At 44.5% G+C, this 21057-nt stretch overlaps 1 protein-coding gene across 1 annotated transcript in view; it reads right to left on the reverse strand.

Annotated features, from left to right (window-relative positions):
• PDK3 (pyruvate dehydrogenase kinase 3) overlaps positions 1–21057 on the reverse strand; it is a 90896-nt gene that overhangs the window by 38739 nt on the left and 31100 nt on the right. Inside the window, exons 2-3 of the mRNA XM_029603090.1 lie at positions 14961–15102; positions 13977–14048 (exon numbers count right to left, since the gene is read on the reverse strand). Of these exons, the coding sequence (XP_029458950.1) occupies positions 13977–14048; positions 14961–15102 (214 nt within the window). The remainder of the gene's footprint in view (positions 1–13976; positions 14049–14960; positions 15103–21057) is intronic.

The raw sequence follows: 21057 nt of genomic DNA on the forward strand, positions 1-21057 counted from the left end.
AATCATTTCTGAAATTCATAGCTGCATCAATGCCAAACAATAAAACCCTTTTTGTTTTCAGACACTTAGTGAGGGTTTATGCATACTCAAGCCTCTCTCCTGTCCTGTCTATGGATTTCTGACTGATGCCAAACCAAGGAATTGGGACCGACTACAAACTTCCATTTGGATTAATTACTGTATCCCTAAGCAACTTGTGCAGAGAAACATGGAGCATGCCAGATAAAGACCACATGGCCTGTCTAGTCTGCCCTTTTCTATATCATTGAATTCACAATGTTTGGCTTTCCTTTCCCAATTAGGAATCATTTGCACTTGTTCCACAGCTTCTTGAATTCAGTTACTGTTTTTGCCTTCAAAACCTCTCCTGGAACACTGTTCTATGCATCTACAACCCTTCCTGTGACAAAATCTCTCATTATGTTATGCATGCATCTACATCTTTAACCACATAATGGGACCTCTTGAGTACTTTTTTCATTAAAAAGGTTTGCTTTCATTAAAAAGGTTTGCATTAAAAAGCAAACCTTCGATGGAACCGAAGGTCCTGCTGATATCGATGGCATGGTGTCCTATTGGTGGGGCTCCAAGGTCCATTGGTGCCAACACCGCCAATGTTGATGGCTTGGACTTCCCTGACCCAAAGAGTTTCTCCATCTTGTCGAGTCGGATGAGATGTCCCTTTGGGGTCATTTGGGCACATCTGCAGCAACCCTGTACTTCATGCGATGCCCCCAGAGGACACATATATCATGAGGATCCAAACAAAGGCATGGCCCTCTGGCACCAGGGACATCAACAAAAAACATTTGTGGCCATGACAGAAGTGAAAAAAAGAGGGATGCAAAAATGACAAGAAACCAGTGGGCTACAATGACCAGCGGGCACCAAGGCATCGAAGCCAAGGGGGAGGTCTATGTGAAAAAAAAAACTTACTTGAAACACTGAAAAACCTAGCTGAGGAGGTTACAGGAAGGACCAAGAGGGACCTGGCGTCGATGGAACACAAAAACCCAAAGAAAAAAAATTGGGTGAAAAAAGTTTTCCACAAGTTTTACAAAAAAATGCCAAGAGCTAACTTAAATCGCGATGCAACAGCTCAGCGGAAAAAACAGACTGAAGAGGGACCCTGCGTGCACGCGCGTTATGCCAGTATGCCAAGTCAAAGTTCTGGAAACTTTGACAGAAGTTTTCCTTGCTGGGCTCCATCTGATGTCACCCATGTGTGAGGATTACCATCCTGCTTGTCCTCGGAAAAACACTGCAACCTGGTTGTCTGTTTGAATCAGGGTACTCTTCCCTTGAAAATATGCAAAGGCTGATAGAGTTGTGAGCAATCAGGTATGCTCTAAAAAGGTTGATTTGACATAGTTTTTTATTCTTTGTGGAAAGCATTAAGCTCTCACAGAACTACTATTAAAGACTGGTTGTCATCTAATGACGTGATGCTTAATGTGGCAAAGACCACAGGTATGCCAACATGCAGAGCAGGAAATATCACAATTTTTAGATTTTGCCGGGGTACATATTCCAATATGCTCTGAAGTATGGAATTTGGGCATAACATTGGATTCCTGATTAACTATGAGCCACAATGGTCTTGCCTGCTTAAGAATGTTTTTTTTTCAAATGTATTTTAGCGACATTTATAGGGCATAAAAGGGGATACAAATATCTTCCATCAAAATAAACTAGATGTGATTGTTTGGAAGGGACAGTTTATAAAAAGTTAGGGATTCTCAATTGGAAAATTACTACTCATCGCTTCTACAACACTATATATAAAAACATGTAAGAGAGCTCCTGCTCAGTAGAGCTTACAATCTAATCAAAGCACACATACAGGGCAAAAGAGACTTTTGGAATTTCATTTATTAAGAAAATTGTTAAAATCAATTAAAGCTGTATATTGGATAATCAGGGATTAAGATTTAAAAGCATAGTCAAAAACTTGGGTTTTTAGACTGGATTTGAAGGCGGCCAGAGAAGGAGCATGGCACAGACACAGGAATCTATCCCAGTGTTTCTCAACCACTGGTCGATAGACTAGAGCTGGTCCACAGCAGCTGCAACTGCAGGAGGGAGATGGAGGGGAAACAATCCCCTAAAAATCACTCCTTCTCTTCTTCCTTGTCCCCTCCCAGCCAGCCACTAAGCGACAGTCCCCCTAACCATCTCTACACCAGTCTTAAGACCCAACACAAAGACCAGCAGAATCTTAAGGAATGCAGTCATAGACCATCAGCCTGTATATTACTTGACAGCATATTTATTTATTTAGTAGTTTTATATACCGTCGTTCCATGTGAGAATCACTAGATCACAACGGTTCACACAAACACTCAAAATAATAGATCATCTGACAGTTTAGACATACAAGATTATGATCCAATGGACAGAGGTCAGACACAAAATACATACGTATTATTCAAACATATATATATAAGCATGTTAGGAACAAATGGGATTTTGAAGGAAGAGCATATGTCATAGACATGTGTAAAATTATCATGCTAATCAAGTTATCTGAATCTATTCTGCCCTCAGGTCTGCAGTGGCCCCATCTCTCATGGCTTCCCTATGAGAAGCAAGCTCTAAGAACGCAACATAAGCTGACAGTCTTTGGTTACAGTCCACTGCTGTCTCAGTGATCGAGCCTCAGGGCCAGCCCAAACTTAAAAAAAAAGAAAAAGTCTGACAAGATGAAAGTGGAATGGGCAGAAGATTCGGTTGAATGGTAAAAGGGGGAAGAGAGTGAGCAAGAGAAAGAGATTGGTGACTGACTGGGAATAGGTTTGCCAACTGACTCTATAGTCACCCAACAGGTCTGATCCAATACTGGATTTACCCCTTTGCATGCAGGGATTTGCAGTCTTACTTATCTTAGAATCATGGAAATCAGAACTACACATCCATGATGTAATGGGGTAAATCTAGGACTGAATCAACCCTCTTCAGTGAATCCGGAGCCAGCTGGCAACCCTAACTGCGAGAGGTTTGTGTTTTGATATTTTTATTTTATTTTTTTAAGAGATACTAATGGGTGGACATAGGGGTGGGTGGGTGTTATTTTTTGTTTATTTTAAAAGTAATTTTTTAATAATTTTTTTTAACTGGCAAACTATCTGCTTAAAATTATACAGAACAGTCTCATCAGTCAGCTCTTGTACAGCTGAAGAGCGAGGGGAGGCAAACAAGTCTTCCATCCCACCCCTCCCATTCTTCAATATTTTTCATTGGGGAGGAACAATCCCGCCCCACCTCACCCTCAGCCTTGCAATATGTGCACATAATTTAAGGAAAGTAGCTAGCTGGTCCCTGGCATACAAAATGTTGAGCAAGGAGAAATTACTACTTACTTGATAATTTCGTTTTTCTTAGTGTAGGCAGATGGACTCAGGACCCTGCCAGCAGATGGAGACGGAGCAAGTTGACGTCACAGTATAAATACTCCTGCAGTGACCCCAGCCTGCCAGTATTGTCTTCAAAAGCAACTGTGGACAGACTAGCAAAAACTTGACTAAAATCAGTCAACCATTACTGTACTCAATAAGAACACTGAACTCAAGTAAGGAACATATGTGCCCCAATCTAGGGACTGATGAACACTTACCAGTAATCCCCTGGAACACAGCCCCACATGAGGACCATTGATACAATCATTTGGCAGCTAAGGGTGGGAAGCTGAGTCCATCTGTCTATACAATGAAATTATCAGGTAAGTAGTAATTTCTCCTTTCCTAATATGTAGCTAGATGGATTCAGGACCAGTGGGATATACCAAAGTTACTCTCGAACAGGGTAGGAGGCTGCCAGCTGCCCAGTCAACACCGCATGTGCAAAGGCTGCATCCTCCTGGACCTGCACATCCAGACTTGTAAAACCAGGAAAAAGTATATAAGGAAGACCATGTCGCAGCTCGGCAAATGTCAACAGGAGATAATCTAACCTCCACCCACTACACTGCCTGAACCCTAGTGGAATGAGCCTTAATCTGAGTAGGCAACGGTTTTTCAGCATCCACATACACAGCTGTGACTACCTCCTTAATCCAGCGAGCTATAGTAGCCCATGAAACTGGTTCGCATTGCTTATGAAGAACAAACAGGGTGATCTGTCTTTCGGAAAGGTTCAGAAACCTCTAGATACCGTATGTACCTTCAAGGAATTAAGGACCAATCCTTTATTTAATCCATCCTACAAAAATTCCAGAATGAGCGGGATCTTAACTGAACGAGGAAGAATACCTCTATCCTCATACCAGGCCTCAAACATTCTCCAAACCTATACATAGGCCAAGGAAGTGGAGAACTTCCGAGCACGGAGCAAGGTAGCAATCATTGCAGAAGAATACGCGTGCTTCAACAAGTGAGCCCTCTCAAGGGCCAAACTGAAAGACAAAATTGAGTCTGATCTTTGTGAAGTACAGGTCCCTGCTGCATCAGATTCTTGTGCAGCAGAAGAAAAGGGGAGGGGGTCTCCACCAGGAGTCTTTGCAGTCTTATACCATGGCCGTCTGGGACAATCTGGTGCCACCAGGAGTACCATTCTTCTGTGGCCTTCAATCCTGCGAACTATCCTGCCCACAACCTTTCTCCTGGGTCCAGACCCTCCCTGCTAAGAAAGTCTGCTCTTACGTTGTCTTTTCCTGCAATGTGAGAGGCTGAAATCATCTGTAGATGTCCTTTCACCCATTCCATAAGTTGATCTATTGCCTGCAACACTTGCTGGCTCTTGGTTCCACGCTATCGATTGATGTACTGTCGTTGAGTTGTACGACATCACTCGGCCAACTTGACTCTGCAATCTGTGGCTGAACTGCAAGCATGCCAACCGGACCGCCTGGGCTTCTAAGCAATTGATGCTACAGAGGGACTCTTCGGCATTTCAACATCCTTGGGCTGTCAGCTTCTGATAGGGAGCTCCCCAACCCTGGAGACTCGCATTTTTCATGAGTATCAACCAGTTTGAGGTGGTCAAGGAAACACCCTTTCTCAGAGAAGCCTCCTGCAACCACCACTGGAGGCGAGAGTGAATTTCCATCGGCAAGTGGAGCTGAACTGAATAGTCCTGAGACTGCAGGTTCTAACAAGACAACAGTGAGCGCTGAGGAGGACGCATATGCACCCTCGCTCACGGCATCACTTTCAGGGTTGCCGCCAGCAAACTGAGAACCTGTAGATAGAACCACACTGTCGAGTGTATAGTGCTCACCAACTGATGCACCTGTGACATCAATTTCTGAATAGAATTTCTGACAGGAAAACTTTGTCCTGTCTTACGTCGAACCGAATATCCAGATACTCCAATGTTAAAACTTACCTGAGCTCAGCCCTTACTGGCTGAGTACAGAGACTGTCTCTGGCTGCTAGGGGAAAGGGCATTTGCCGTCACCACCGCACTCAACCCCCTGCACCAGCTGCCTTTAAGGTGTACAATTTCTATGTCCACACCGGGAAACCCAGCTACCAAAGACAGACATCTGAGGGACCACGGAAATCACTTCAGGAACTCTTAACTGAGGGAGGGACCATCTGGTATGGCTGCAGGAGAGCAAGGCTTTTCTTTTTCTAATTTGAAATTCTCCTTCCAAAACCTGAAGCAATTCCCATAGGGAGATGCATGTCCACCATCTGCTGGAGATGGATAATACTGGCAGGCTGGGGTCACTGCAGGAGAGTATGTGCTGTGACGTCAGCTTGCTCCGTCTCCATCTGCTGGCAAGTGAGCATAACCCACTGGTCCTGAGTCCATCTGTCTACATGCTAGGAAACACTGGTCTATTTCAAGCATACGGAGAAGCAAGGTGGAAAACACGGAGTCAGGAATCTGTGATGGACAAAGGCATAGATGGAATTGACTTGCCGAATGAGCAGAGTTCACAAGGAGGGGTGTGGGGAGAGAGAAGGAAAGAGATGTAATGAGAAGCTATATATTAAAGGCTCTTTTAGGTGAATTAAGAGAAGCTTGAACTGTATGTGAGAATGGATTGAGATCCATTGTAGTGACTTGAGAGGATTACGAGTGTAGCGAATTTGGCGAAAGATGAGTTGTACAGCTGACATCTGGATAGACTGTATTGGAGAGAAATTGTTCATTAGGAGACCTGCAAGAAGCAGGTTTTTCACCACATGCATGTAAGACTATTCTTGGGCCCATGCAAGAGTGCTAGAAGGATGTTGTATCAATGTAATGCGATCAATATCAGTGTACCACAGGGCTCAAAATACAGTAATCTCATTGCAGAACTAGAAATACAAAGCATGAACTATACAATATATTTAATTACATTTTCCACCCACAATGGCTCCAGGTGGATTACAGTAAAACATTAAAATACAGTACAATAAAAATTAAACAATATCCATCAGGACTCACAGTTGTCATACAACCAAATTAAAATCACATCATAACACACAACAGAGCAGATCATCCAACACAGCAGGAAGAGACACTAACCAGGCTGAAGAAAAGAGCCATACTTTGCTTTGTTACCTAAAGGATAACTAACTCCCTTATCATACGCAGATCCTTTGGGATAGTATTGCACAGAGAAGGTCCAACATATGAAAAATGTTTTCCTAGTATCCCATAATCTAATATTTTTCATAGAAAGACAATAGAACAGAGTATCTTGTGAGGACCGCAAGCATTGCACTGGCCTGTACTTATGTATCCATTCCTTCAGATGGCTGAACAGTTTTAACAGTATCCTGAACACTAAGGACAAGATGTTAAATTTAATTCTACCGGACAAAGGAAACCAATGTAGTTTCTGCAATGCTCCACATCATTCTCTGGGTTTAAGATCCAAAAGGATCCAAGCAGCAGTATTCTGCAACAGCTGGAGCCCATTCAAATGCACTTTTGCAAGCCTACTACAAAAAGAAGTGGAGAAATTACTTACCTGATAATTTCGTTTTCCTTAGTGTAGACAGATGGACTCAGGACCAATGGGTATAGTGTACTCCTGATAGCAGTTGGAGACTGTTCAGATTTCAATCTGACGTCAGCCCTAGTACATATACCCCTGCAGGAAGTGCAGCTCTTCAGTATTCTCCTTGAAAAGCATTGTGGATATATGTATGACTGAATAATTTGAATAACTTGGTTAACTTTATAACTTGGTTAACTTGATTAATTTGAACCGGTTGAATTGGTTATAGCTGGAGACCGCCAGTGCCCTCAACTGAGAAACATCGACACCAAGAAGGATGGGTGTCCTAGCTGGAGGAAAGCATAGCTTACCCGTGAATCACTCGCTCTCGGGGATGTCACCCGAGAATTCCATGAATAACGGCAGCCGTAGGTGGGATGCTGAGTCCATCTGTCTACACTAAGGAAAACAAAATTATCAGGTAAGTAATTTCTCCATTTCCTAGCGTGTAGCAGATGGACTCAGGAACAATGGGATGTATAAAAGCTACTCCTGAACCGGGTGGGAGGCTGCCCGTGACCCACTTAGTACTGCCCTTGCAAATGCTGTGTCCTCCGAGCCTGAACATCCAGGTGGTAAAACCTGGAGAAGATGTGGATGGAGGACCATGTCGCCACCCGGCAGATTTCGGCGGGTGACAGTATCTTGGTTTCCGCCCAGAACACTGCCTGGGCTCTAGTGGAATGGGCCTAGACTTGAAAAGGCGGTTGGTTGCCTGCTTCTACGTAGGCCGCCTTGATGACTTCTTTGATCCAGCAGCAATGGTTGCTCGCGAAGCCGCTTCCCCTTGCTTCTTTCCGCTGTGAAGGACGAATAGATGGTCCGTCTTTCATACAGATTCCAACCTTTCCAGGTATCGGACTAGGAGTCCGCCGACGTTGAGATGGCGTAGACTGAGAGACTCTTCCAAATTCTTATGCTCATCTGGCGATGGTAGCGAGATGGTAGTGAGATACCACTTTGGGGAGGAATGACGGAACTGTACGTAACTGGATGGTTCCCGGGGTGAGTCTGAGGAACGGCTCCCGGCAGGACAGTGCTTGCAGCTCTGAGATACGGCGGGCCGAACAGACTGCCACCAGGAAGGCAGTCTTCAATGTTAATAGTCGGAGAGACAGGCTGCGAAGAGGTCTGAAGGAAGCTCCTGCTAAGAAATCTAGGACCAGGTTGAGGTTCCAAAGAGGCACCGGCCACTTTAGCAGTGGTCGGATCTGCTTGACTCCTTTCAGAAAGCGGGAGACATCCGGGTGAGAGGCTATGCTGCCGCTCTCGTTCTTGGTTCCGTAGCATGACAATGCGGCCACCTGTACCTTGATGGAGTTGAGAGACAATCCCTTCTTGTAGACCGTTCTGCAGGAATTCCAAAAATCGCAGGAATTTTGACTGAGCATGGATGATGTTGCGGTCCTCACACCAGGCTTCAAATACTCTCCAAATCCTTATGTATGTTAGGGATATGGAGAACTTGCGTGCTCGGAGCAGGGTGTCAATTACTGCCCCCGAGTATCCGCTCTTCCTCAGGAGAGTCCTCTCAATGGCCAGACCGTAAGAGAGAATAGAGCTGAATCCTCATGGAGGATCGGTCCTTGTTGGAGCAGGTCTCTGGGTGGAGGGTTAGCGGGAGGGGGCTCCCTATCAGCAGCCTTCGCATTTCTGCGTACCACGGTCTTCTTGGCTAGCCTGGGGCCACTAGAAGTACTGGTCCTCCGAGGTGTTCTATCTTGTGAATGATTGCGCCCAATAGGGACCACGGCGGGAAGGCGTATAACAGAGTCTCCTGTGGCCAGGTCTGAACCAGGGTATCGATTCCTGGGACTGGGGTTCCCGCTGCGGCTAATGAAGCTGGGCACTTGGGCGTTGGACCAGTTTGCAAGGAGGTCCATGGTTGGTGTTCCCCAACGGTTTACTATTAATTGGAATGCTGTGGTTGACAGCCTCCATTCTCCTGGGTCTAGACTTTCTCTGCTGAGGTAATCCGCAGCGACGTTGTCTTTCCCCGTGATGTGGACAGCCGAGATCTCCTGAAGGTTCGCTTCCGCCCATGACATTGGCTTCTGGTTTCTCCCTGATGGTTGATGTAGGCCACTGTTGTGGCATTGTCTGACATTACTCTGACTGACTTGTCTTGGAGTCTGTGACCGAACCTTAGGAAGGCTAGTCCGACTGCCCGGGCTTCTAGGCGATTGATGTTCCACCCCGACTCTTTTTTGTTCCATTGCCCCTGGGCGGTAAGCTCCTGGCAGTGTGCTCCCCTTCCTCGTAGGCTGGCGTCCGTGGTGAGCAGTATCCAGGATGGTGAGGATAGTCTCACTCCCTGGCTCAGATGGCCTTCTTGTAGCCACCATCATAGTTGGGTCTGAACTTTGTCCGGAAGCTGAAGACATACGGTGTAGTCCTGGGACAGTGGATTCCATCATGATAGTAGTGAGTGCTGTTAGAGTCTCATGTGAGCTCTTGCCCATGGCACTACTTCCAGTGTGGATGCCATGAGGCTGAGGACCTGAAGGTAGTCCCATGCTGTGGGGCGCAGCTCGCTCATCAATTTCAATCTCCTTGTCTGTGTCAGGATGACCTTGTCTTGTTTGGTATCGAACCGGACTCCCAGGTATTCTAGAGATTGGGAAGGCTGCAGGCAGCTCTTTGTGTTGACCACCCACCCGAGGCTCTCCAGTAGAGTTTTGACTCTGTTGGTCGCCTGGTGGCTTTCCTCTGGGGATTTCGCCCTGATCAGCCAGTCGTCTAGATAAGGGTGTACGAGGATTCCTTCCTTCCTCAGTGTTGCTGCTACTACCACCATGATCTTGGTGAACGTCCAGGGTGCTGTGGCTAACCCAAAAGGTAGTGCCCGGAACTGGTAGTGATGGTCCAGGATCGTGAAGCATAGAAAACGCCGATGCTCTTGATGGATCGGAATGTGCAGGTAAGCTTCCGACAGGTCCAGGGATGTAAGGAACTCTCCCGGTTGTACTGCCCTTATTACCGAGCGTAGGGTTTCCATGCGGAAGCGAGGAATCTTCAGGTGGTGGTTGACAGACTTGAGGCCCAGGATGGGCCTGAACATTCCTTCTTTCTTGGGAACGATAAAATAGATGGAATATTGCCCAGTATTTATTTGCTGTGTGGGCACCGGTGTTATAGCCTCTAAGGCTAGCAATCTGGTCAGTGTAGCTTCCACTGCCATCCTCTTGGAAGGGTCGTGGCAGGGGGATTCCACAAACTTGTCCGGAGGGAGGTGGTGGAAATCCAGTTAATATCCCTCTCGAATGATGGCTAGGACCCACTTGTCCGAAGTTCTCTCGACCCATCTTTGGTAGAATAGGGCAAGTCTGCCCCCTATGGCTTCTTCCTTTGGACGGGTCGGCTGATTTTCATTGTGGGGTGCGGCTGGGGCCTGGGCCCGAGCTGGCTCCCCTTTTGTTGTGCTTGTTCCGAAAGGACTGGCCCCGGCCTGCAGGGTGGGCCGCTTGATATGTGCTTCTGTATGGGTTGAAGCACTGTGATCTTCTGCCCCTGGAAGTTCGGGGGAAGGGTCACTGGTTTCTCTTATTCCTGTCCTCCGTTAGCCGCGGCAATGGAGATACGCCCCCATTTGTTGGCTAGTTTCTCTAAGTTCGCTTCCGAACAGGAGGGTTCCCTTGAAGGGCATCCTTGTGAGTCTCGTTTTGGAAGATGCGTCAGCTGACCAGCTTTGGAGCCAGAGTTGTCTTCTAGCTGCCTCGGCTGATGACACTCCTCTAGCTGCGGTGTGAACCAGATCAGAAGCGGCATCCATGAAGAATGATACTGCTGGTTCCAGGGCTTCCCCAGGAGTGTTGTTCCTGGTCTGTGATAAGCAGGCGCATGTCACCACGGCACAGCAGGACGGGATCTGTAGAGACATAGCGGAGACGTCAAAGGACTGTTTGAGGATGGATTCCAGACGTCTGTCTTGAGCATCCTTGAGTGCTGCTCCTCCCTCCACTGGGATAGTAGTGCGCTTCGAAACCACGCAGACCATGGCATCCACTTTCGGACATGCCAGGAGATCTTTGGCAGCTGGGTCCGGGAGGTACATGGCTGCCAGAGCACGCCCCCCTTTGAACGTAGTCTCTGGGGCATCCCATTCCAGGTCAATTAGCTGCTGGATGGCTTGTAATAGTGGGAAATGACGGGAAGTATGATGGAGTCCCTCTAGTAGGGGATTCGTCTTAGGTTCCCCCCGAGGCACTTGTGCCCGAGATAGCAAGCTTTTTCAAGCTGTGTGTGACCAGGTCTGGAAGCTCGTCCTTGGTGAAGAAGCGTCTCATGGTTCAGTGGGCTCTGTCCCCGGAGGGAGTTCCCCCTTCCTCCAGGAGTTCTGAATCCTCATCTGAGTTGTCCGTGTCCCTGAAGGTGGGGCTTCTGGGCGGTGGAATCACTTCCCTGGACATAGAGGGTCCTGGGATGTTGAGGTCCTCTGGTGGAGCTTGTGGCCATATTATCGGAGGCCCCGGTTGCATGTGGACGAAGGTATGCAGACCTTTGAAGAATTCCACCCAGAAGATAGATGCTGGGTCTAAATTAAGAGATGCCGTGTCCCTGAGGAGCCCCGTTTGAGGGAGGGTCCCGCTGGGAGATGCTAGGTCTGGCGTACTATTCGAGAGGCTGGAACCCAACACCGGCTGGGGAGGGTCATGGGCTGGATCTCATAGGGCTTCTTCGCACTGTATACACAGGGCCGTGGCCTCCTCATGCTGTGTAGCTCTAATGTGGCATGCTGGGCAAAGGCCCTGAGCCTTGGGTTTCTTTTCCGGTGGTACCATGGCTTGTGCGCGTAAAATACAGTTATGCGCTCCAGTGCGTCGAAGTTGTGCGCATAGGTTTGGTGCGTGCTGTTGTGCGCACAGATCGAAGTTATGCGCCTGGCACAGTAAGCGTGTGGCTATGCATGTTGCCTGTGCGCATGGTACTTGGGCGTGCGACGTTGTGCGCACAAGGTATTTTACGCAAGACTCGCCTCTGTGCACACAGATCGGGACGGCGGACAGGGAGGCGAACAGATCAAAATGGTGACGGCGACCACCTCGGAGGGTCTCCAAGTGGAAGGACCCTCAGATCTAAATCGAGGTCTATCCCTGCTACGGCAAATCAACCCGGTGGCACTGGTCCCGGCTGGCGACCTGTGCGACTCCTCGAGCTTCGCAGACTGGAGACTTTTAAATAGTTTTCTACCTTACCTTGTCTCGGCGCTTCCCGGTCTCGTTCCGGGCAGTCTCCGGCTGCAGGGGGAGAGGGAAAATACCTTCACTGCCGCGCTCAAAGTTGCACCCGCTGCCTCTCAGCCTCACCCGATGTTGGGGGCTAGGTCCCTGCCGAGGGTCGGCCGCCAGACTGAGGCTTACCTCCGAGGGATCGTGGAAATCACTTTGGGAATTCTGAACTGGGGGAGGGACCCAATGTGTGTCACTGCAGGAGAGCGGGGCTCGTCTATAGAGGTAAGATTTTTTCTTATTTTGGTTTTCTTTGGTAAAGTTACTCTAACGCTGTGCGAGCGTGCATAGAGTCCCTAACTGCTATGGAGATGGGAAATACTGAAGAGCTGCACTTACTGCAGGGGTATATGTACTAGGGCTGACGTCAGACTGAAATCTGATCCGTCTCCAACTGCTATCAGGAGTACACTATACCCATTGGTCCTGAGTCCATCTGCTAAACGCTAGGAAATACGCTACATTAATCCAGTCTCTTAACTAGGAAGATGTGTTACAGATGTCAGATCCTTATGCTCTAAGTAAGGCCTAGGATTATGAATTAAACATAACTGTAGATGATGACCTAATGACTCTGGTTATTTGCAACTGCATAGTTAATTTGCATCATCCCATGATTTGTACTTCCTTTTTAACCACAGGGTGGTGCCCCTAGGAACATCCAGATATTCAAAAGAATCCTTTAAACAAAATTCATCAACTTGACTATTTTCATGGAAAGTATAATAAAAACAACTGAAAAGAAAAAAGATGATCAAATATTGGCTTGGACAAATATAGAAAAGTTGGTTTATATCAGCATTGCTTGTTCACCTCTGGTCAAATTTTAATAATGTCCCACCTCTCTGCTTAAGTAATCCAATCAATTATTTCTCTCTCAGATTATTTTGTTTTATTTAAAAGTTTTTAGAGACCGCCCAAATCAGCCCAAGCCACCAGGGCAGTTTACAATAAATAAATAATCAGGACCACCGGTGCACTTCCAGTGATTCTCCTTGGCTACAGAATGTGAGCTCCTATTGGCTGAAACGAGATGAGGTCTGGGGATGCCCCGGGGCAGAAACTGAAAAAGAAGCATGGCAAAGCCAAAAACAAAAAAAGCTTTCAGATTCAACATGTAAACAAAAAAAATCCTAGGAAAGCAGACAGAAAGCTTCTGGGGAAGTGAAGCGTTTGTAGGGTGCACTGTTTCTTTAAAGATGAAGATTCTAACCTGCTGATGGGGGCTGAAGAGTCTCAGAACAAAATAAAGGGCATAGTTAATCGGTGGCCCTGAGATTGAATCTCATGCGGGTCTCTGAAAATGGCCTAGCGTACATTATCTGTGATACTTGCAAAGTTGTTCAGAAATTTCCAGCATGCCAAAATCAGTCAGCTTACAAAGGCAATTTCACCAGCTATTGCCCAATCTGATTGCTATGATTAATTCTAATTTCTCTTTTTTATCATCATCTTATTGTGATGGCTGGAGGTCCTTTCTAAGCGCCTGCTATCTAAAACCCACTCACTCAAACTGCTTTGTCCTTAGCCCTTGAACTCTTTCTCCCTGACATCTTCATGGTCAAAGTTATGAATTTTTCAGTAATTTTCCACAGACACTGAAGGCATTTCTTTCTCCTTTCCATTGTCTCATCACTGATCTGCTGCTACCACTCTTTTCATTCTATACATCTGAATAAAATTCTATTTCATGGTTTGTATGCTATAAATTCTGCACACACACCCATATACATGCACCTAATATGTGCATATGTGCCACATGCATGCATCCCCTCACCTCCCTCTCATTTCACTTTTTTGCTTATACTCACTCGTCCAGAACTTGTGGGTCTTCCGGAGTCTTATTCTCATATTCTAAAAGCTCAAGAAAGCTTTGCATGTACCTGAAAGGGCAGGAAGAGGCCAGCATCAATGCTCTTGCAATGAGAAATCATTTGCTAACTTTTACATTTTTCTATTTTATGGAATTCTAATACCAAAAGTTGACCATTTCACTTGTGCTGAGTTTTCATATCTTGGAGAAAATTGGAGTATCTGTATCACAACTTACAAAGTCCTCAGTTTCCATAATGCTAGGCGACAGTGTTAACAGGACTTCCCATTTGTCATGTTTCCTGTACAAAAGAATTTTCACTCCCTTTTCTGCTTGTTTCATTATAATTACATCTATGAAATATTGCTAAGAACAACTATAATAAAAAAAAAGGTGTTTGCATAGTTGGAACCTATGTAATTAATTCCATTTATACCCCACGTATCGACCAATCTAGATAAATTCCACATGCCCCATAGGATGCCCTTCTAAACCGACATAGGTCTGTAAATGCATTGACACTTGGATATATTTTGCATGTATGTGAGGCTTGTTCTAATGTAGCTAACTGTAAATCTATTTTATTAATTGTACCCCATTTTGATGCGTAAAATGAAAGGTGGAAAATCAAATTTGAAATAAATAAAAGCTAATCACCCAGACTGGCAAGTCAGAGCCAGAAGCCTGAACAGTGAATGGGGTAAAGGCTGGGATGTCAGTGGACAAGGATGTCAGTTCCCAGAGGCTGGGGACTGACATCCTTGTCCATTTTCAAATGCTGGTGGATTTAGACTTTTTAAGTAAACATCCACAAGATTTTACAATGTGTTTTACTAAGTGTGACCCAAATTATTAGTAAACTAACAGGGGAAGAAATATAAAAATAATTCTACAAGCAAAATACATAATTGTTATGAGAGAGAAATAATTGTACTACTTGTCATTGGATTTTGACCTGAAGTAGACACTACTCTGCACTTACCAGCTCTGAACCAGTTTGACTGAAGGCCTCTGAAGCAAATTATCAGGTAACAAGTTGACTTCTCTCATGGTGTTCGCCAGCCGCACTGGAAGCTCCTTTCGCAGAAAAAGGTACGACGTTTTCTCACATGCATTATCACGCCCTGATGGAAAGGAACATTGAATCAAAGTCTTATATGGATTTGAGAAAATGAAAGAAAGGCAACCAGCAGGTATTCGGAAATACAGATGTGGTACAGTGTTGAGGTCTGGCTTTCTTTGAAGATCTCTCCTCCAAGAGTAGAAATGTGCATGTTGCCAGCACTACAAGTGCCGCAGAGAGAGGAAGAGAGGAAATGAAAATGGCCAACAAGCCTTGCTCGGTGAATTGGCTACATCTCAGTAATCATACATTGCTCAAAATAAAGGCAATTTTATGCTCTTTAGTGTTTATATAGTAAGAGAGGAAATGACAGCAGATAAAGACAAATGTAAAGTAAAGTCAATTAAGATGCTATACTGAAAAAACTAAAATCCTATTTTCCTACATGTTGAGACAATTATATTATGATATATACTGTGTAGCAAATAAATACAACCCAACTCAAACATGCTTCTAAGTAATTTTAAAAAATAACTTTACAAATGTATCTGATGTTCTGCGATACTAATAGGTAATGAGTTCCTCAGAAACTTTAGCTGGGGGGCAGGGGGAATATTTTGAAATCTTTGTTCCTATCCAGGTCTTTTAATATTGACCGGAATACTTCAGGTGAGGTCTTGCACTTCTTTTTCTTCTTGCTGCTATACCTCTCCCTATACACCCAAGGATTCCTCTGGCGCTGGCCACAGCCTTAAGAATGTAAGTGCCACTATACTGGGTAAGACCAATGGTCGTCCCATTTGAAAGTACCTGGCAGATGCCTCCCCTTACTCATTCTAGCACAGAAGCAGGCAAGAGCTGGACTAAAGGTGTCCAGCACAAGGCTGTGCTCACAGACTGACTCAAAAGGGCAGCATAGTGCATCCCTGAGCTTGGTACTGAAGTGGTGGTATCATCCTGCTTAGGAAGTGGCAATCCCAACATCTGCCTGGCTATTGTGGCAATAGGCCTCTCCCTCCAGAAACTTGATCAAACCTTTTTTTTTTCAAAACACAGCTATGCTTTGGTCACATCATCTGGCAACAAATTCAACAGCTTAATTTTGTATTGATTGAAAAAACACTTTCTTAAATTTGTTTTTCATTTGCTACTAATCAATTTGATAGAGTATCCCCTAGTTTTATCCTAGCTGAAAGGGTAAGTTTATATTCCTTAATATACACTACTGACTTTATTGGAAATTGTAATTTGATACAGATAAATTAATTTAGATAAATTTCAGGTGGGGCGGAGTTAAGATGGCGGCGGGACCCTAACACTGCGCTGCTCGGCGTCTTGTTTCCTCGAAAAATTTCCTCTAAGCAATCGTTATGCCAGCGAAAAGGAAGGGGAAAACAAAGATCTACCCCTCCGAACCCCTTACCCTTACTGGGCAGCAGACCATCCAGCAGTGCTTGGAGACAGCTATCATGAAAGGGCCAGGAGGTCCGGCTGTCGAAGGCAGCGGAGGAGAGTTACCTTCGACCTCGGAAGAAGTTTCCCTGAGCCCGGACGTCAGACCTCCACCGCTAGAGTGAGAACTCCAGCAGAAGTTAGCCAGCCAAAGCCTCGAAACGGTGGCTACGGATTCGGCGTTGGAGGGAGCAACTGCTAGGATAGAACCCGCTCTAAGAATGCTGGAATCCTCAACCGGAGGGAGAGACGGGAGCCCGGCGGAGGAAACATCAGCGGATGGAGGAGAAGGTGAGACGCTGAATTTTCAGCCAGCCTTCGTCATGATTCCAAAACCAGCAAATGTTACCCTTGATTCTATTTGGGATGTATTGAAGAACATGGGAAATGCTGTTAATGACTGTTCTAAGAAAATAACAACTCTGTCTCAACAAATGGACATAATTTCAAATAAGAATAATACTCAAATAAAAGAAAATCAGGAAAAATTCGTTAAAATGGAAGAGGACATAAAGGTAATAAAAGATGTGCAAAATTCCCTTATTCAAGATGGAGACTTCTTGAGTAGGAGGGTGGAATTTGTAGAGAACAGATTGAGACACTTAAACCTGCGCTTTTTAAACTTTCCCAAAGTGGTGGGGGAATTACCCCGTGTTACGCTGAGGAGATATCTCCTAGAAAATTTAGAATATGCCTCTGATCAAACCCCACCCATGGACAAGATTTATTTTTTGCCAACTAGCGCAAAGATTCAAGTGCAAATACAACCAATGGATTTAGAAAACCTTACAGATTACCTTGAGTCTTCTCACTATGAGATCATTGAAAGAGCAACATTATTGGTTACCTTTTTGACTGAAATGGATCTTAGCGAAGTCATGAAGAAATATTTTAGAAAAGTGAATAACCCATTTATGGGTCAGCCAATAAGAATATTCCCTGATTTATGTAAGATCACTCAGGAGAGAAGGAAAGGCTTTTTAGCCCTAAGACAAGAAACCCTGAATATTGGGGCTTCATTCTATTTAAGATATCCTGCAAAATGTCTAGTTAAAATAAAAGGAGATAATTTTGTGTTTACAGCTCCAGAACAGTTGAAAAAATTTATAGATTCAAGGAAACAGGGAACAACAGTTGAAATCAATGAATGACATAAATAATTGGAAAAATAGCTAAAGAACCCGCTAGGTTATTTCCTATAATGTGTTTTCTTTTTTTATCTCCTTGATGATACTCCTCCCCCCAGTTTGGGGTCTAATGGATACTAAGATAAAAGTAATTATGTTTCTTTTGAATTTTGTTTTGGTTTCCTGTTAAAATATGAAATTGTATCATGTTTCTTAAGCAAAGTTTTATCTTTGTGAAATTATTTGAAATTAATAAAATATAAAAAAAAAAAAAAAATTTCAGGTATCAACTGCCACTCCTACGATCATGGCAATTTACAAAAACAAACATCCATAATGTTTAAAACAAACAAAAAAACAAAACCATGCCATGTTTAAAAACACAGGATTAACTCACAGTTGCTCTGCATAAACATCACCCAAAGTGGGTCAGTAGGCCAAGAACCAGTCACGAACAGATAAAATATAACTCATGGTACTTGTATTTGAAAAGCCTGCTTAAACAACCAAGTTTATAAACTCCTTTTAAAGGACATTGTCTCAGCGAAAGCTGCTCTAGCAGGGCATTCCGTAGTATGGGTCCAGCCAGGTTCTTATGGCCTGGATTGGCCACTGTTGGAAACAGGATGCTGGGCTTGATTGACCCTTGGTCTGACCCAGCATGGCATGTTCTTATGTTTTTACCACACTGTCTCACCATGGGGATGACTAGAAGGCCATTATTAGCTGAACTCAGTGTCCTTTGAGAGGTGTATAAGTAAAGGGCAGCTCCGAGCCATAAAGTGTCCTTATCTGAGACAATTTTGTGAAGCAACCTAAGTATTTTGTCTTGGTTTCTAAATCGAACAGGTAACCAGTGAAGCATAGAAAGAACAGGGATAACAGGATCATAAATTGAGTACGTACGGCAGAGTCCTGTGCTGAAGGGGGGGGGGGGGGGGGGAAGAGTCCAAGCATTCGTGAGTTGCCTGAGAATAGCTACGACTGAAATGTGTTGCTCTGGCATCTCCCCCGGAGGTGGCTGCATACATGCTTCTGAAGTATTAAAAATTGTAAAACTTATTGTGACCCTGCCCCTGTATATAATGAAAGTATCCGTGAACACAATCAGAAATTGTCTCCATGACGGTCTTAATTGGCTCAGTTCAGAGCAAGATGATGCAGCAGTGATGCTTGTGCCCTGCCACCAGTGCTCAGTGTATTATCCCGTAATATCCTCATGAAGCAGACTATTACACCCAAGTTTCTGCTCCAGTTCAGCTGGAACCAGGCCTGCGATCTGGCACCATAAGCCCTCATTTGCAACTATCCAGGGATTTGTTTTCCATATTTTATTTTCTCACCCAGCTTACTCAGGGCAGGCATCATAGCGCCAGTCCTCAGCCAGGGCTCCTTTTGGAACCCTACAAGCATAGGCACAAAGTCCGGTCACTTGCTGTCATCGCTGCACAATAATGATGATGATGATGATCCCCTTCCCCAAAGAGGTTGTGAACACTGCCTCCACAGCGTCCCTAGCCTCAGCTCACAGCACTGACACAGATGGTCTTCCGATTCCTAGCTCTTGTTGATTCTCAACCTAGATATTGGGTGTTGCTCTTTATCACAGTGCGTATTGCTTTGCTGTGGAGGACATTAAATTAAAGCTCTTTTTACTGGAGGTGTTTGAAAATTGGACTAAGCTAAGCCCTTTGTTCTACCATTGCAGCACCATTCCCATATTCATTTCACAGCACTCAATTGGAGGCCACCTACAGATATTTTCTTGCAAGAGAAAATGAATTTCCAATAACTTCTGTAATACCAGGAAGCTTATTTAGCACTTGTTAGAAGTAGTTATGTAATACCTGTGCTGCTCTAACACTCTTGTTTCTATAGCAATAGAGTTTCCATTACAGAATAGCAACTATTAATGTAGAAATGCTATTATGATACAAGCATTATTACTCTGATTCACTTCTATAAGAAAAAGTGCTAAATACGCCTACCCATAAAGGAGAAAATTACATCAGACTTCTCTTGCAATGAACTGCTACTTCTTCCAAGATAGTTATGGTCATAACTTACGACCCCTATTTTAGGGTCAAGAGAATTCAATCTGAACACTAAATAACCAATTATATTGTCTTCAGAGTACATGCCAGCTTTCCATCCTTGTGTGTCCTGGTGACTCTAGACTAATAGGTTCAGAAACGTCAGCCCTCAAGGACCTCAAACTGATATGGTATTCAGAATAACCACAATATGGACATAACTATTCAACTAGTCCCACTCCCTAATACTCAGATAGGTTTTCTTGAAACCTTTGGTTTGTGGCCCAAGACAGGACTTATAGGGATAAGCCAGTAACCCTAAAAAGGGTGGTGCAACTGAACCAAACTCTGTAGGCCTGCCACGTGATGGTCCCTGCGGTTTTAATACCTGCAAGAACTACACAAAGAAGAAGCTGCTGCTATTGTTCTTTATAGTGAGCAAGCATCTGTCTTCACCTTATAATTTTGCTGGTACTGCCAAACACAAGCTTGCTTAAGCTGTGACTTGACCAACTTTGTATCCAGTTGAGGTTCAGTATTGTTTGCCAGCATTTCTGTGAGAATATATACCAGTTAAAATGAAAGTATATCGGAAGCCCACCAATCCCATGCCAACGGGTTGTGGTAACATCCAATCAATATTAATTTTTGGATCATATGAACATAACATAAGACTTGCCCTACTGGGTCAGACCAAAGGTCTATCAAGATACATCGAGGCCAGTATCCTGTTTCCAACAGTGAGCAAACCAGGAATGTATCTACCCCTTGGCAGGATCCCAAGGGGTAGATAGATTCCAAGCTGCTTACCCCAAGAATAAGATTTCTGCAACTCTACCTTACTAAAGGTTAATGGACTTTTCCTCCAGGAACTTGTCCAAACCTTTTTTAAACACAGCTACACTAACAGCTTTCACAACATCATCTGGCAACGAATTCCAGAGCTTAAATATGCGCTGAGTAAAACAATATACTCTTATTAACTTTAAATGTATTACCTAGCAACTTCAGTGTGTCCCCTGGTCTTTGTACTTTTTGAATGAACAAACTGATTAACGTTTACTCGTTCCATTCATTTTATAGACCTCTATCATATCTCCCCTCAGCCTTCTCTTCTCCAAGCTGAAGACTCCTAACCTCTTTAGCCTTTCTTCACAGGGGAATTGTTCCATCCCCCTTTATCATTTTGGTCGCCCTTCTCTGTACCTTTTCTAATTCTTATATATTTGTTTTGACGTGTGGTGACCAAAACTGAAAACAAAACTCAAAATGAGCTTGCACCATGGAGAGATACAGAGGCATTATGATATTCTCTGTTTTATCTCCATTCCTTTCCTAATAATCCCTAGCAGTCTATTTGCTTTCTTGGCTGCTGCTGCACACTGAGCAGAAGATTTCAATGTA

The sequence above is a fragment of the Rhinatrema bivittatum genome, chromosome 5 (assembly GCF_901001135.1).
Source record: "Rhinatrema bivittatum chromosome 5, aRhiBiv1.1, whole genome shotgun sequence".
Lineage (NCBI taxonomy): Eukaryota > Metazoa > Chordata > Amphibia > Gymnophiona > Rhinatrematidae > Rhinatrema > Rhinatrema bivittatum.